The following is an 18,236-nucleotide window of genomic DNA, read 5'->3' as shown; positions in this document are numbered from 1 at the left end:
GACATTTTTGTCATGAGATTCAGCCTTTAATCCAAAGTGCCACAAATATTACACACACAACAAAATACACCAAAATTGATTTTGATCAATAACTATAAATATTACATATGCACAATCAGACAGAGATGGATGGAAGGAAATGGACAGAAATATTCACCGTAGAAGATAACTCCACCATAATGAACAAGTGAAGCAATGAGAAACACATATTGCCACTCCTCCCGCGTCTACAGAGAGAAACACACAGGACAAGAGTGCATGTTCATGTGTGTGTATAGAGATATCTATGTATGCATGTGTCACCATAACATTTCAGATAATGTATGTGCAAGTTTATATTCAGATAATATGTGCAACCTAACCCTATTGTGAGAGAAATAAGAGCAAGAAGAGAAGGGACGATGTGCATGAACAACATGTGATGGCCAGGAACAGAAAAGAGAAGAGAATGAGAAAAGGTGCGGGTATATATTGACAGGAAACCAGAGAGATGGGAAATGCCACAGGATCTCAATAAATGTTATAAGGAAAAGCATGAGCTTTTTAAACACAAAGAGGAACAGACACATCCAGCACAGCAGACTCTCTTCTCCTCTGAGTCTATGGTTTACCTTGTTCTTGGTCATGGCACCAACGATCAGAGGGCACACCATGCCCGAGAGCGTGCCCACGCCGTTAGAGATGCCCATCAGAATACTGGCGTAGCGAGGAGCGATGTCCAAATGATTTACATTGAACCCTGAAGGTTGAAAAGAAAAAAGCGAAAAAATTGGGGTTTGGAAGATTTTTATATATTTTTCAAAGAAATACATGGTTGCATTTATTTAATCAAAAGATTTACGGTAAAAAAAAAAAAAAATATTATTCCAATTTAAAATAATTGTTTTCTATTTGAATATATTCTAAGGTGTAATTTATTCCTGTGATCAAAGCTGAATTTTCAGCATCATTACTCCAGTCTTCAGTGTCACATGATCCTTCACAAATCATTCTAATATGATGATCTGATGCTTAAGAAACATTTCTGATTATTATCAATGCTGAAAACTGTTCTAATGCTGCATATTTTTGTGGAAACCGTGATGCATTTTTTTTTCTTCAGAAAACTAACAACAATACAAATTTCCACCCAAAAACAATAAAAAAAAAAAAAATGTTTTATTAATTAATAAATAATTTAAATATTTTTTTATAATAAATCCTTTAATTTTATCCTATAATTTATTTGTTGTACAGCACTTTGGTTTCAACATCTGTTGTTTTTAAATGTGCTTTATAAATTAATAAACTAAACTAATTTTAATAATTGTATTAATAAAAATTCTTATAAAAAATAAATATATATATATATATATATATATATATATATACAGATTTGCTGCTCAAGAAACATTTCTGCTTATTATTAATGTTGAAAACAGTTCTGCTGCTGCATATTTTGTGGAAATTTTTTCAGAAAGTAAAAAAAAACTATATTTATTTGAAACAGAAATCTTTTTTGAACATTATAAATGTCTTTACTTTCTCGCTTTTGCAAGGCAATGTATGTTCTTACCTGAGATGGCAAAACCACTAAATCCAACAGCAAGGACAAGGAACGAGATGGCGACACCCTTCGTGTGAGAGAAACCCACCACCAGAAGAAACGTGGCCTCCAGCCCGAAACCTAAACACACACACACACACACACACAACTTCAGATGTCTCATTTCTAGCAGCATCTGTGTATGTTATTGATTGAATAGATGAATGGATAAGCATATATGTATTATATAATGAACGCGCAGGCTTTACCTCCACAGTTCATGAGTTTCCTGACGTTCGTGGTGGTCATTAAGTTGTGTGTCCTCAGGTAGTCGGCCAGCTGTCCTCCGATCGGCACGACGATGGTCATCACCAGATGAGGAAGAGCGGAGATGATACCAACCTAAACACAGAGAACAGCGACGTGTTTCAAGGATAAACTTCGGTTCAGATGCTTCTCCTGAAATAACAGACTAATCAAAAAAAAAAAATTGTAATGGTCATAATTTTTTTTATAATTAAGTTGGCTTGAGAGAGCCAACTTACTGATATTGTACTTAAACTTAATATTATTATTCTTCTTCTGAGACTAAAAAAATATAACTTTAATACAGCCTAGAGCTTTAACTCTACATACTCCAAACTCGGCTCAGACCTTCAGACTATTCTGACTCGGTATGCTATATCTTTTCTAACTGATCGGACTTACGGTTTTCCTAAAAATGACGATCAAAACTCGGAAAAACTCCCCATTGACTTTTTCAAACTGACCAACCGACAAAAATTCAAATCTAAATCCCTTGAAGACTAAACCAAACTGCCGTTCTATATACTATATGAGCCATTGAGACTCATTTAAACTAATAAACTCATCTATCTATCTACTTCAAACTAAATTAAACTTCAAACTAAATTAAACTTCAAACTAAATTAAACTTCAAACTAAATTAAACTTCAAACTAAATTAAACTTCAAACTAAATTAAACTTCAAACTAAATTAAACTTCAAACTAAATTAAACTTCAAACTAAATTAAACTTCAAACTAAATTAAACTTCAAACTAAATTAAACTTCAAACTAAATTAAACTTCAAACTAATTTAAACTTTAAACTTCAAACTAATTTAAACTTTAAACTAATTTAAACTTCAAACTACTAAATTTACTTCATTTAAACTAATAAACTCATCTATCTACTTCAAACTAAATTAAACTTCAAACTAAATTAAACTTCAAACTACTAAATTGACTTCTGTCAGGGTTAGGGTAGGTGGAAGTAGCGAGGACTCACGTGCAGATCAAATGGGCTTTTATTAAGCATAAAATAAAACAAATACAAACAAAACTACCCCGAGGGGGAAAAACAAGACAGACTAGACTTGACTCAGCTTGACTTGACAGCAGGGAAACACACAGCATAGATACGACGACGAACCAGCCCAGGACTGCAAACACAAGGAGAATAAATAGGGAGAGCAAACAAAGCAGGTAACGAGGGAGGACAGGTGGGGAAAATGAATCAATAATCAGGTAACAAGGTGGGCGGGGTTAGACAATCGACTAGAGAGCACATGGCACAAGGAAACACATGACAAGCCATGTGCTCACAACAAACAGGACTAGAACACAAAACGAGACATGAACACGCAGCTAGTGAAAACTCATAAGCCACGTGTTCACACAAAACATGACAACATGAAAGCACACAGCCAGTGAAAAACAAGCTGTGTGCTACACAGCACAAGACAAGAAAAAACACATGCAGACAGAAGAGCGCGCGGCTCGAGCGAACTCGAAACCGCGCGCGCTCACGTGACAAGACAGAGCGCACGAGAACAAGCGAAAGCTCATTCCGTGCGCTCACAAAAGAAAACAAACACGCGGAGCATTGATGTCCGAATCCCGACACAGAACCGAAACCTAACCAGACAGACGTGTCGGGATCCAAACACCACGCCCCGCACATATAACAAGGCACGTAGACAAGTGAGTGCACGGCCCGAGCGCGCTCGGAACTGCGCACTCACACAGAGACGAGACAAAACAGGGAGTGTCAGAGCTCTGTCACAAAACCAAGAAATTAACTAGACCGAAGTGACAGAACCCTGACACTACCCCTCCTCCAAGGGACGCCACCTGGCGTCCCAAAGCGGGACATCAAAAACAAGACAGGAACATGACAAGACAACTCACCAACAGACAACACAAGACAGGAAGATCAAGACACAGAGACAAAGTGGGGAGGGAGGGAGGGGAGCCAAGTCAGAGCCAGCAGGAACATCCACAAAGTCAAAAAGAGGGACCAGGGAGGGACGGGCGGGTTGAGCCAGGGAGGCTCAGACAGATCTGGGGTCATGGCAGAAGACCAGGGTGGAACCGGAGGGACAGACCAGGGAGATTCCGGCGGGTCTGGAATCCTGGCTGAGGGCCAGGGCGGTGCTGGAGGAACTGACCAGGGAGATTCCGGCGGGTCTGGAATCCTGGCTGAGGGCCAGGGCGTTGCTGGGACCTTGGGTGGCATCGACAGGACAGGTTGCAAGGGCAGAGCCATCAGGGCAGGCGGAGCAGGCTGGCCAGGCTTGGGAAAGACAGGGACTATAGTGAGGAAGGCCATATAAGGAGGAGCAGGCTGCTTGGCGACGGCTTCCGGGCTGGCAACGGGCTCTGGGACCGCTTCCGGGAGCTTGGCCGAACCCGGCATGACTGGGAGCATGGGTGGCGCCGGCAGGGCAAGGAGCTTGGGTGGCGCCGGCAAGGCCAGGAGCTTGGGTGGCGCCGGCAGGGCAAGGAGCTTGGGTGGCGCCGGCAGGGCCAGGAGCTTGGGTGGCGCCGGCAGGGCCAGGAGCTTGGGTGGCGCCGGCAGGGCCAGGAGCTTGGGTGGCGCCGGCAGGGCCAGGAGCTTGGGTGGCGCCGGCAGGGCCAGGAGCTTGGGTGGCGCCGGCAGGGCCAGGAGCTTGAGCGGGGCCGGCAGGGCGAGCAGCTTGAGCGGGGCCGGCAGGGCGAGCAGCTTGAGCGGGGCCGGCAGGGCGAGCAGCTTGAGCGGGGCCGGCAGGGCGAGCAGCTTGAGCGGGGCCGGCAGGGCGAGCAGCTTGAGCGGGGCCGGCAGGGCGAGCAGCTTGAGCGGGGCCGGCAGGGCAGGGGGCCTGGACGGCGAGTCAGGGATAGCAGTCACCTCTGGGACGGTCCCCGGGCCCGGAGCCACCGGACAAGTCGTTGAGGAGGCCTTTCTTTTCCTCTTCCGTCTCCGGACCACAGACACAGGGACCACTGGAACTGGAACCACTGGAACTGGAACCACCGGACTCGGGACCACCGACACTGGGACCCCCGACACAGGGACCACCGGAACGGGAACTGGGACCACTGGCCTTGAGTGAGCAACAGGAGCCCTCCTTCTCTTCCTCCGTTTCCGTGAGCAAGGTGGTGCTGCTGCAGTCTCAAGAAACGCCACAGGGGGCGCTGAAGTCTCTTCAGCCGCCAGTGGGGGCGCTGCAGCCTCTTCAGCCGCCAGTGGGGGCGCTGCAGCCTCTTCAGCCGCCAGTGGGGGCGCTGCAGCCTCTTCAGCCGCCAGTGGGGGCGCTGCAGCCTCTTCAGCCGCCAGTGGGGGCGCTGCAGCCTCTTCAGCCGCCAGTGGGGGCGCTGCAGCCTCTTCAGCCGCCAGTGGGGGCGCTGCAGCCTCTTCAGCCGCCAGTGGATAGGAGGCAGATGAGGCGGAACTGTTCTTCCTCCTCCCTCTCCCCGAAGGGGTCATCGGAGGACTGGGGACCTGGCAGCTTGTGAGATGAATAGGAGGTGGGCCAAGAGGTGGAAGGCCTCCCTCCTCACCACGGTTGTATACGTACCCCACAAACTGCCAGAATGAAAGAATCCCCAGCATTCCCATCTCCCAGGCAGGGACAGGCTCATTAAGGCCGTTGTTGAAAATGTCCTTGAGCGCAGTGTTGTTAATGTCAAGCCCCTCCGCAGTGATGACAAACTGGTGGGCAAACTCTTTCACTGTAGACACCCCTTGGCGAAGAGAAAAGAGCTTGCCATAGTGCTTCATCGTCTGACAAGTGGAGGGGCAAGCACTGGGAGATGGAAACAGGAAGATGACCATCTTTCTGCTGAGTCCTCTTATGGCTGGTTCGTTCTGTCAGGGTTAGGGTAGGTGGAAGTAGCGAGGACTCACGTGCAGATCAAATGGGCTTTTATTAAGCATAAAATAAAACAAATACAAACAAAACTACCCCGAGGGGGAAAAACAAGACAGACTAGACTTGACTCAGCTTGACTTGACAGCAGGGAAACACACAGCATAGATACGACGACGAACCAGCCCAGGACTGCAAACACAAGGAGAATAAATAGGGAGAGCAAACAAAGCAGGTAACGAGGGAGGACAGGTGGGGAAAATGAATCAATAATCAGGTAACAAGGTGGGCGGGGTTAGACAATCGACTAGAGAGCACATGGCACAAGGAAACACATGACAAGCCATGTGCTCACAACAAACAGGACTAGAACACAAAACGAGACATGAACACGCAGCTAGTGAAAACTCATAAGCCACGTGTTCACACAAAACATGACAACATGAAAGCACACAGCCAGTGAAAAACAAGCTGTGTGCTACACAGCACAAGACAAGAAAAAACACATGCAGACAGAAGAGCGCGCGGCTCGAGCGAACTCGAAACCGCGCGCGCTCACGTGACAAGACAGAGCGCACGAGAACAAGCGAAAGCTCATTCCGTGCGCTCACAAAAGAAAACAAACACGCGGAGCATTGATGTCCGAATCCCGACACAGAACCGAAACCTAACCAGACAGACGTGTCGGGATCCAAACACCACGCCCCGCACATATAACAAGGCACGTAGACAAGTGAGTGCACGGCCCGAGCGCGCTCGGAACCGCGCACTCACACAGAGACGAGACAAAACAGGGAGTGTCAGAGCTCTGTCACAAAACCAAGAAATTAACTAGACCGAAGTGACAGAACCCTGACAACTTCATTTAAACTTATAAACTCTAAACTCATACACTTATAAACTAATTAACTTATAAACTCATGAATTCATAGACTTATGAACTCTTAAACTCATAAATGTATAAACTCTGAACTCTTAAACTCAAACTTATAAACTGTAAACTCATTTAAACTTATAATCTCTAAACTCAAAAACTCGTACACTTATAAACTCATCAATTTATACTTATAAACTCTAAACTCATAAACTCTGAGTGTGTGTGTGTGTGTCTGAGTGAGCGAGTTAGTGTGTGTGTGTCTGTCTGTCTATCAATCTAACTTATCTATCTATCTATCTATCTATCTATCTATCTATCAATCATAAACTTCAAACTACTTTAAACTACTTTAAACTTCAAACCACTTTAAACTTCAAACCACTTTAAACTTCAAACCACTTTAAACTTCTTAATTTAAATATACCAGCTCCAAAGCAACACCATAGCAACCAAACTTGAGTACCCTAGCAACCGTTTTGCAAGACCTATATCTCTGTATCAGAACATCGTATAGAGATGAGGTTTGGCTCTTTTGACTCATGCTAGCAAACAGCACTTTCAACATGCTAGCAGTGAATAGCTACATGCTAATAGCGATTAGTTAAGTAAGAACTCTATAAAAACTCCATAGTAACCATCTGTGACAACTACCAACCAACCTAGTAACACCATATCAACCGCTCTGAATACCATAGCAACCATCCAGAACACCCTAGCGACCACCCAAAACACCCTAGCAACCACCCAAAATACCCTAGCAACACCATAGCAACCACACAAAACATCCTAGTAACCACCCATAACACGCTAGCAACCGCCTAGCAACCACCCAGAACACCCTAGCAACCACCCAAAACACCATAGCAACCACCCAAAATATCCTAGCAACCGCCTAGCAACCACCCAGAATACCCTAGCAACCACCCAAAACACCCTAGCAACCACCCAAAATAGCCTAGCAACCACCCAGAATACCCTAGCAACCACCCAAAATACCCTAGCAACCGCCTAGCAACCACCCAAAAGACCCTAGCAACCACCCTAAATATCCTAGCAACCGCATAGCAACCACCCAGAATACCCTAGCAACCACCCAAAACACCCTAGCAACCACCCAGAACACCCTAGCAACCGCCTAGCAACCACCCAAAAGGCCCTAGCAACCAACCAAAATATCCTAGCAACCGCCTAGCAACCACCCAGAATACCCTAGCAACCACCCAGAACACCCTAGCAACCACCCAAAAGACCCTAGCAACCACCCAGGACACCCTAGCAACCACCTAGCAACCACCCAGAACACCCTAGCAACCTCCCAAAATACCCTAGCAACACCATAGCAACCACCCATAACATCCTAGCAACCGCCTAGCAAAAAACTTTCTGGTCCAAACTTTCTCAAGCCAACTTAAAGTTTGTCTCGACGAACTTTCGCATCTAGTTGTTGTTATTATTATATTATTAACAAAAAATAATAACAATTATTATAATAATTATTATCATTTTTATCCATACTAAGTGAAATAACGATTATTATAACCCACACCAAGCAATTATTATAATATGATTGATATAACTATTATTATTTTTTAATGTTCATAAAAATAAAATATTTATTGTTATTATCATATTATTAATAATAACAACGATTGTTATTATTAATAACAAATATTAGAACCCACACTAAGCAAAACAACTATTATTATTATTATTATTATTATGAATACTGAATAACCAACACTGACTAATCAAAATATTATTATTGTTATTATCATTATTATTATTATTATTATTATTATATTCAGTGTTCATGATAACAATAATATTACTGTTTTTGTTTTTATTATTATGAACACTGAATAACCAACACTGACTAATCACAATATTATTATTATTATTCAATGTTCATAAAAATATTTGTTGTTGTCATATAATTATTATTATTGTTATTATCATTATTATTATTATTATATTCAGTGTTCATTATAACAATAAAATTACTGTTTTTGTTTTTATTAATATGAATAACCAACACTGACTAATCCCAATATTATTATTATTATTCAATGTTCATAAAAATATTTGTTGTTGTTTTCATATTATTAATTATTATTATGAAAAAGTATATTCAGTGTTCATAATAAGAATAATAATCATATTTATTGTTTTAAGTTGTATTATTATCATTATGAAGGCTGAATACACAACACTGACTAATCAAAATATGAACAATATTATGATTATTCTCGTCTGAGCACAGTCTGATGTACGGCTGAGATCTCTTCTGAAACTCTAGGCTCTGATAGGAGAACTTCTCTCACCTTGCTGATCTCAAACTTAAACACCTCCTCGAAATACGCCGGCTGACTGATGAGCAGGAGGTAGAAGGTCCAGCTCCGGCAGAAATTGGCCACGATGATGGCGTAAACGGGCATCGATGTGAAAAACTGCCGCCATGGAGCTTTAAATTTCTGCGTGAGAGGAGAAGAAGGAGAGAGTCCTGGTCCTCATGCTGCACGAGTTTCTATCATCAGTGTTTAAACATGCGCTCGTGTGTGTTCGTACCGTCAGTGGGTTCATGAGTCCAGCTGATTCCCCAATGGCATCCTCAATGTACTTCCTCTCCTCCGCCGTGATGGTCGGATGAGCCGCCGGACTCTCGTAGGACACCAGAATCCAGAACAAATACCAGCAGATCCCAAAACTACCTGCAGCCAGAGAGATGGAGAGAAGAGAGAGAGATGGAGAGAAGAGAGAGACGGAGAGAAGAGAGTAGAGAGACGGAGAGTAGAGAGACGGAGAGAAGAGAGACGGAGAGAAGAGAGATGGAGAGAAGAGAGAAGAGAGATGGAGAGAAGAGAGTAGAGAGATGGAGAGTAGAGAGACGGAGAGAAGAGAGACGGAGAGAAGAGAGACGGAGAGAAGAGAGATGGAGAGAAGAGAGTAGAGAGATGGAGAGTAGAGAGACGGAGAGAAGAGAGTAGAGAGATGGAGAGAAGAGAGTAGAGAGATGGAGAGTAGAGAGATGGAGAAAAGAGAGATGGAGAGAAGAGAGACGGAGAGAAGAGAGTAGAGATATGGAGAGAACAGAGAGATGGAGAGAAGAGAGACAGAGAGAAGAGATATGGAGAGAACAGAGAGATGGAGAGAACAGAGAGATGGAGAGAAGAGAGACGGAGAGAAGAGATATGGAGAGAACAGAGAGATGGAGAGAACAGAGAGATGGAGAGAAGAGAGACGGAGAGAAGAGATATGGAGAGAACAGAGAGATGGAGAGAACAGAGAGATGGAGAGAAGAGAGACAGAGAGAAGAGATATGGAGAGAACAGAGAGATGGAGAGAACAGAGATGGAGAGAAGAGAGATGAAGAGAAGAGAGATGGAGAGAACAGAGACAGAGAGATGGAGAGAAGAGAGACGGAGAGAAGAGATATGGAGAGAACAGAGAGATGGAGAGAAGAGAGAGATGGAGAGAACAGAGAGACGGAGAGAAGAGAGACGGAGAGAAGAGAGACGGAGAGAAGAGAGACGGAGAGAAGAGAGTAGAGAGAACAGAGAGATGGAGAGAAGAGATATGGAGGGAACAGAGAGATGGAGAGAAGAGAGACGGAGAGAAGAGATATGGAGAGAACAGAGAGATGGAGAGAACAGAGAGATGGAGAGAAGAGAGACGGAAAGAAGAGAGACGGAGAGAAGAGAGACGGAGAGAAGAGAGTAGAGAGATGGAGAGAAGAGAGACGGAGAGAAGAGAGTAGAGAGATGGAGAGTAGAGAGATGGAGAGTAGAGAGATGGAGAGAAGAGAGTAGAGAGATGGAGAGTAGAGAGACGGAGAGTAGAGAGATGGAGAGAAGAGAGACGGAGAGAAGAGAGACGGAGAGAAGAGAGTAGAGAGTAGAGATATGGAGAGAAGAGAGACGGAGAGAAGAGATATGGAGAGAACAGAGAGATGGAGAGAACAGAGAGATGGAGAGAAGAGAGACGGAAAGAAGAGAGACGGAGAGAAGAGAGACGGAGAGAAGAGAGTAGAGAGATGGAGAGAAGAGAGACGGAGAGAAGAGAGTAGAGAGATGGAGAGTAGAGAGATGGAGAGTAGAGAGATGGAGAGAAGAGAGTAGAGAGATGGAGAGTAGAGAGACGGAGAGTAGAGAGATGGAGAGAAGAGAGATGGAGAGAAGAGAGTAGAGAGTAGAGAGTAGAGATATGGAGAGAAGAGAGATGGAGAGAAGAGAGACGGAGAGAAGAGATATGGAGAGAACAGAGAGATGGAGAGAAGAGAGACGGAGAGAAGAGAGTAGAGAGATGGAGAGAAGAGAGACGGAGAGAAGAGAGACGGAGAGAAGAGAGTAGAGATATGGAGAGAAGAGAGATGGAGAGAAGAGAGTAGAGAGATGGAGAGTAGAGAGATGGAGAGAAGAGAGATGGAGAGAAAAGAGTAGAGAGATGGAGAGTAGAGAGATGGAGAGAAGAGAGTAGAGAGATGGAGAGAAGAGAGACGGAGAGAAGAGAGTAGAGAGTAGAGATATGGAGAGGAGAGATGGAGAGAAGAGAGACGGAGAGAAGAGATATGGAGAGAACAGAGAGATGGAGAGAACAGAGAGATGGAGAGTAGAGAGATGGAGAGTAGAGAGATGGAGAGAAGAGAGTAGAGAGATGGAGAGTAGAGAGACGGAGAGTAGAGAGATGGAGAGTAGAGAGATGGAGAGAAGAGAGTAGAGAGATGGAGAGTAGAGAGACGGAGAGTAGAGAGATGGAGAGAAGAGAGATGGAGAGAAGAGAGTAGAGAGTAGAGATATGGAGAGAAGAGAGATGGAGAGAAGAGAGACGGAGAGAAGAGATATGGAGAGAACAGAGAGATGGAGAGAAGAGAGACGGAGAGAAGAGAGTAGAGAGATGGAGAGAAGAGAGACGGAGAGAAGAGAGACGGAGAGAAGAGAGACGGAGAGAAGAGAGTAGAGATATGGAGAGAAGAGAGATGGAGAGAAGAGAGTAGAGAGATGGAGAGTAGAGAGATGGAGAGAAGAGAGATGGAGAGAAAAGAGTAGAGAGATGGAGAGTAGAGAGATGGAGAGAAGAGAGTAGAGAGATGGAGAGAAGAGAGACGGAGAGAAGAGAGACGGAGAGAAGAGAGTAGAGAGTAGAGATATGGAGAGAAGAGAGATGGAGAGAAGAGAGACGGAGAGAAGAGATATGGAGAGAACAGAGAGATGGAGAGAACAGAGAGATGGAGAGAAGAGAGACGGAGAAAAGAGAGACGGAGAGAAGAGAGACGGAGAGAAGAGATATGGAGAGAACAGAGAGACGGAGAGAAGAGAGAGATGGAGAGAACAGAGAGATGGAGAGAAGAGAGATGGAGAGAAGAGAGTAGAGAGATGGAGAGTAGAGAGACGGAGAGAAGAGAGTAGAGAGATGGAGAGAAGAGAGACGGAGAGAAGAGAGACGGAGAGAAGAGAGTAGAGAGTAGAGATATGGAGAGAAGAGAGATGGAGAGAAGAGAGACGGAGAGAAGAGATATGGAGAGAACAGAGAGATGGAGAGAAGAGAGACGGAGAAAAGAGAGACGGAGAGAAGAGAGACGGAGAGAAGAGATATGGAGAGAACAGAGAGACGGAGAGAAGAGAGAGATGGAGAGAACAGAGAGATGGAGAGAAGAGAGACGGAGAAAAGAGAGACGGAGAGAACAGAGAGACGGAGAGAAGAGATATGGAGATATGGAGAGAACAGAGAGACGGAGAGAAGAGAGACGGAGAGAAGAGAGTAGAGAGACGGAGAGAAGAGATATGGAGAGAACAGAGAGATGGAGAGATGGAGAGAAGAGAGACGGAGAGAAGAGAGACGGAGAGAAGAGAGTAGAGAGATGGAGAGAAGAGAGACGGAGAGTAGAGATATGGAGAGAAGAGAGACGGAGAGAAGAGAGTAGAGAGATGGAGAGAAGAGAGACGGAGAGAAGAGAGACGGAGAGAAGAGATATGGAGAGAACAGAGAGATGGAGAGAACAGAGAGATGGAGAGAAGAGAGACGGAGAAAAGAGAGACGGAGAGAAGAGAGACGGAGAGAAGAGAGTAGAGAGACGGAGAGAAGAGATATGGAGAGAACAGAGAGACGGAGAGAAGAGAGACGGAGAGAAGAGAGTAGAGAGACGGAGAGAAGAGATATGGAGAGAACAGAGAGATGGAGAGATGGAGAGAAGAGAGACGGAGAGAAGAGAGACGGAGAGAAGAGAGTAGAGAGATGGAGAGAAGAGATATGGAGAGAAGAGAGACGGAGAGAAGAGAGTAGAGAGATGGAGAGGAGAGACGGAGAGAAGAGAGTAGAGAGATGGAGGGAAGAGAGACGGAGAGAAGAAATATGGAGAGAAGAGAGTAGAGAGATGGAGAGAAGAGAGACGGAGAGAAGAGAGTAGAGAGATGGAGAGAAGAGAGACGGAGAGAAGAGATATGGAGAGAAGAGAGACGGAGAGAAGAGAGTAGAGAGATGGAGAGAAGAGAGACGGAGAGAAGAGAGTAGAGAGACGGAGGGAAGAGAGACGGAGAGAAGAAATATGGAGAGAAGAGAGTAGAGAGATGGAGAGAAGAGAGACGGAGAGAAGAGAGTAGAGAGATGGAGAGAAGAGAGACGGAGAGAAGAGATATGGAGAGAAGAGAGACGGAGAGAAGAGAGTAGAGAGATGGAGAGGAGAGACGGAGAGAAGAGAGTAGAGAGATGGAGGGAAGAGAGACGGAGAGAAGAAATATGGAGAGAAGAGAGTAGAGAGATGGAGAGAAGAGAGACGGAGAGAAGAGAGTAGAGAGATGGAGAGAAGAGAGACGGAGAGAAGAGAGTAGAGAGATGTAGAGAAGAGAGACGGAGAGAAGAGATATGGAGAGAAGAGAGATGGAGAGAAGAGAGTAGAGAGATGGAGAGAAGAGAGACGGAGAGAAGAGATATGGAGAGAAGAAATATGGAGAGAAGAGATATGGAGAGAAGAGAGATGGAGAGAAGAGAGTAGAGAGATGGAGAGAAGAGAGACGGAGAGAAGAGAGTAGAGAGATGGAGAGAAGAGAGACGGAGAGAAGAGAGAAGAGAGATGGAGAGAAGAGAGTAGAGAGATGGAGAGAAGAGAGATGGAGAGAAGAACTCTGAACACATGTACAACACCAACAGATGAGCATCATGCCTCAACATTAGTGTATGGGAGGCCGTATGGGACGAAACACACTGAAACACTTGCGACACACACTGAAACACTTGCGACACACACTGAAACACTTGCGACACACACTGAAACACTTGCGACACACACTGAAACACTTGCGACTCACACTGAAACACTGGCGACACACACTGAAACACTTGCGAAACACACTGAAACACTTGCGAAACACACAGAAACACTTGCGACACACTGAAACACTTGCGAAACACACTGAAACACTTGCGAAACACACTGAAACACTTGGGACACACTGAAACACTTGCGAAACACACTGAAACACTTGCGAAACACACTGAAACACTTGCGACACACACTGAAACACTTGCGAAACACACTGAAACACTTGCGACACACACTGAAACACTTGCGAAACACACTGAAACACTTGGGACACACTGAAACACTTGCGAAACACACTGAAACACTTGCGAAACACACTGAAACACTTGCGACACACACTGAAACACTTGCGAAACACACTGAAACACTTGCGACACACACTGAAACACTTGCGACACACACTGAAACACTTGCGAAACACACTGAAACACTTGCGACACACACTGAAACACTTGCGACACACACTGAAACACTTGCGACACACACTGAAACACTTGCGACACACACTGAAACACTTGCGACTCACACTGAAACACTGGCGACACACACTGAAACACTTGCGAAACACACTGAAACACTTGCGACACACACTGAAACACTTGCGACACACACTGAAACACTTGCGACTCACACTGAAACACTGGCGACACACACTGAAACACTTGCGAAACACACTGAAACACTTGGGACACACACTGAAACACTTGCGACACACACTGAAACACTTGCGACACACACTGAAACACTTGCGACACACACTGAAACACTTGCGAAACACACTGAAACACTTGGGACACACACTGAAACACTTGCAACACACACTGAAACACTTGCGACACACACTGAAACACTTGCGACACACACTGAAACACTTGCGACACACACTGAAACACTTGCGACTCACACTGAAACACTGGCGACACACACTGAAACACTTGCGAAACACACTGAAACACTTGCGACACACACTGAAACACTGGCGACACACACTGAAACACTTGCGAAACACACTGAAACACTTGGGACACACACTGAAACACTTGCGACACACACTGAAACACTTGCGACACACACTGAAACACTTGCGACACACACTGAAACACTTGCGACACACACTGAAACACTGGCGACGGTCCGTGTACGTTTTGATAGTTTGTTTTCCAATTTGAAATGAAATAAGCAGAAACGAGAAAACGGCTCCTTTATTCGTTTTTTCGTTTTTTCAAAAAAACGAAAAAACGAGATTTCGGCTTGAGTTTTCGTTTTTTAGTTTCACAGGTAAAAAACGAATAAATGACTTCAAAATTCGTTTTCCACATGTGGGCGGCCTGACACGCCCCCTTCCGCCGATTGGTCAAGCAAATCTGAGCATGTGACGTCATCAGTTGTCGCTCAGGTCAGGTCTGCTCAACAAAATAATAGTCCTCTACTATGGCTACAGATTCTTAAACTGTACAGGGCAGGTCCTATTGGGCTTTCTTCTGTGCAACTTTACACGTTTCACAGAAATATTTACATCAGAAATATTAATTATTAGTCTGCCTCCAGCCTGTTTTATTTAGCTGTGCGGAGTTAAATCTGCTGACAGCGCCGAGCGGGAGACGCTCACTGACCAATGTTCAGTCAGCAGTCAGAACTTTTCTGTTAGACGCTCCGTTTTGCGTGTGTGTGTGTGTGTGTGTGTGTGTGTGTGTGTGTGTGTGTGTGTGTGTGTGTGTGTGTTTCTCACCATATACGTAGAAGACCGAGGGCCAGCCTGAATACTGAACCAGAATTCCAGCTAACGGCATGGCTATCACAGCGCCCGCGTATGAGCCTGAGAAACACAACAAATCACATATACACTCTACATACATCTATGCAAACTATACATGTATTCATTAAAAATATTAAATATTAAATGAAAATTATAGTAAAAAAAAACAATATTAATGATATTAATTATAATATTAATCATAATTTTCATATTTATTGTTTTATTTATTGAATAAAACACTGAATGGGATGGGGGGGGGTTATCCAAAAATAATGACCTCACCACAGAACGCTGTTGTGGCCAATCGGCTTCTTTCCAGAGGCGGGGCCCATTTGGCCCAGATCCCGTGGCATGCTGGGTAAGATACACCCTGGGCAGAAATGACAATAACAGTAGATGAAGTCATAAACTGTAACCAGAGCAATACTGTGCTTCAGTTACACAATACCCGGATGAACATGCAGAGGTCATGTGACACTGTTGGGGAATGTTACTTTTAAAAGTAATATGTCATATAATTTGTGTTTCTCATGGGAAAAACTAAGTTATGATATATATATATATATATATCTTTTTCCTTTTTTTTTACCTCCACCAGCCCCTGTAGTATCCTCACAAAAATCACAGCGCCGAAGTGCATCCGTGCTGCCGAGGGAATCAACATGTTCAGGATAGATGTGGACACGACTGCAAAGCCAAACACTCTGAGAAACAGAGAGAGAGAAACATCTACTGCATCAACAGTGTGTGTGTGTGTGTGTGTGTGTGTGTGTGTGTGTGTGTGTGTGTGTGTGTGTGTGTGTGTGTGTGTGTGTGTGTGTGTGTGTGTGTGTGTGTGTGTGTGTGTGTGTGTGTGTGTGTGTGTGTGTGTGTGTGTGTGTGTGTGTGTGTGTGTGTGTGTGTGTGTGTCTGTTCGCTGTGGTTTAAAGACTGCATGACTGACCGGTTGGCTGCAAACTTCTGACAGATAAAGCCTCCTGGAATCTGAGTGACAATATATCCCCAAAAAAATGATCCGTGAATCATTCCTACTGTCTCTGGGTCCCAGGTGAACTGAGCTTTCTGAAACACACAAACTTTCTACACTTAATATAATCAACAAATTACAACATAATGCATAAAACAATACTGAAATCCTCCAATAACACGATTGCATTGCCTTAAATTATAATATTGCTTTTATTAATGAAACACACCAAATGAATCGATGCATGCACTCAGCAAAACTAAAACAAAATGCAAAATAACTAGAGTCATGTAACAATATTGTATGCAACACTGTTGGGAAATGTTACTTTTAAAAGTATCACATTATAATTTACTCAGTGCTCATGAAAAATAAGTCATGTTGCATTGCTGCATGTAACAAGCACACTTGGTTTTTCATTTACCAGCAGTGTTGCTTTTAAAATGCATCAAAAAATCTAATGCTCTGCATCAAACATGATTGTATGCCAAACTGAAAGATTATGAGCAGAATCAGTCTTTATTTACAACATACAAGTTAGGTGTCAGCGCCACCTATTGGTCAACATTTGTAAAGTGCTCTCTGTAAAGAGTAAAGTCTTGTTGAGATACAGCCATTATACACAAACGGTTTGTCATATCTAAAAATAACATTTGAGCAGCGTAATTGCAAGATTATCTGGACACAAAGATCTGATGAACAACTATGGGGAGTTTGAAAATGTATGACAAAATTGCAGAAAATCTAGTAGGGTGGAAATTGTACATGAAACATGAACATGAAATTTTATTTAATTTTTCATTTAGGAATATCGCATAAAAAACAGTGGAGGCGCATAAAATCTAAAAGTGCACATAAAAACATAAGCACTCAATTGAGGTGGATACATTTTTTTATCCGATTAGAAGACATGCACATGAAACACACTGCCTGGCCAAAAGAAGCCACTGTTTGGATTTAAATAGGCAAAAGCTTAAGAGTCTATGATTGGATCATTATTGCAGTGATTATTATGTTTCTAACATGTTATATTGTTTGGCAACAGTTCTTCTAACTCTAATTGGAGTGTTTAGCTTTTCATTTCTGAAACAATCATGTATGAAGAACATCATGTTCATATTCCAGGATGATAATATCCAGATTCATCAGGCTCAGATTGTGAAAGAATGGTTGTGAAAAGCTTGAAGAATCATTTCCTCACATGAATCCAGAGCTTAAAGGACAAGTTCGGTATTTTACACTTAAAGCCCTGTTTTCAGATCGTTTCTGATGAAATACAATGGTTAAGATTGAAATTTGGACAAATGCTGCTGGCCCGAGAATTTTCGGTTTCTGTGGTAGCACCCCCCCACCTCCACAATGGTTGCATAGGTGCACTGGAATAATCCTTCCTAAAACGCATTAAACTTTCGTTTACAAAGACGTGAAACTCACAGAGTGGTCAGGGGTGTTCACTGATATGCTCACACAAAAATCGCTGCAAAAGATGCTTTCCAACAGGTTTTATCGTAGTTTTTCATCCAATACAAGTCAATGGAGTTGGACAAAAACTACGATATGCACCTATGCAACCATTGTGGAGGTGGGGGGGTGCTACCACAGAAACCGAAAATTCTCGGGCCAGCAGCATTTGTCCAAATTTCAATCTTAACCATTGTATTTCATCA

The 18,236-nt window shown here is 43.8% G+C and overlaps 1 protein-coding gene across 1 annotated transcript in view; it reads right to left on the bottom strand.

Annotated features, from left to right (window-relative positions):
- slc17a7b (solute carrier family 17 member 7b) overlaps positions 1-18,236 on the bottom strand; it is a 28,221-nt gene that overhangs the window by 3,739 nt on the left and 6,246 nt on the right. The window contains exons 3-12 of the mRNA XM_082183468.1: positions 16,546-16,664; positions 16,192-16,306; positions 15,885-15,972; positions 15,576-15,662; positions 9,100-9,242; positions 8,856-9,005; positions 1,795-1,927; positions 1,556-1,666; positions 612-739; positions 158-227 (exon numbers count right to left, since the gene is read on the bottom strand). Of these exons, the coding sequence (XP_082039594.1) occupies positions 158-227; positions 612-739; positions 1,556-1,666; positions 1,795-1,927; positions 8,856-9,005; positions 9,100-9,242; positions 15,576-15,662; positions 15,885-15,972; positions 16,192-16,306; positions 16,546-16,664 (1,144 nt within the window). The remainder of the gene's footprint in view (positions 1-157; positions 228-611; positions 740-1,555; positions 1,667-1,794; positions 1,928-8,855; positions 9,006-9,099; positions 9,243-15,575; positions 15,663-15,884; positions 15,973-16,191; positions 16,307-16,545; positions 16,665-18,236) is intronic.

The sequence above is a fragment of the Leuciscus leuciscus genome (assembly GCF_965113295.1).
Source record: "Leuciscus leuciscus genome assembly, chromosome: 11".
In the NCBI taxonomy this organism is placed as follows: domain Eukaryota; kingdom Metazoa; phylum Chordata; class Actinopteri; order Cypriniformes; family Leuciscidae; genus Leuciscus; species Leuciscus leuciscus.
The sequence above is the reverse complement of the archived record's forward strand: the minus strand, read 5'-3'. Positions and strand labels throughout refer to the sequence as shown.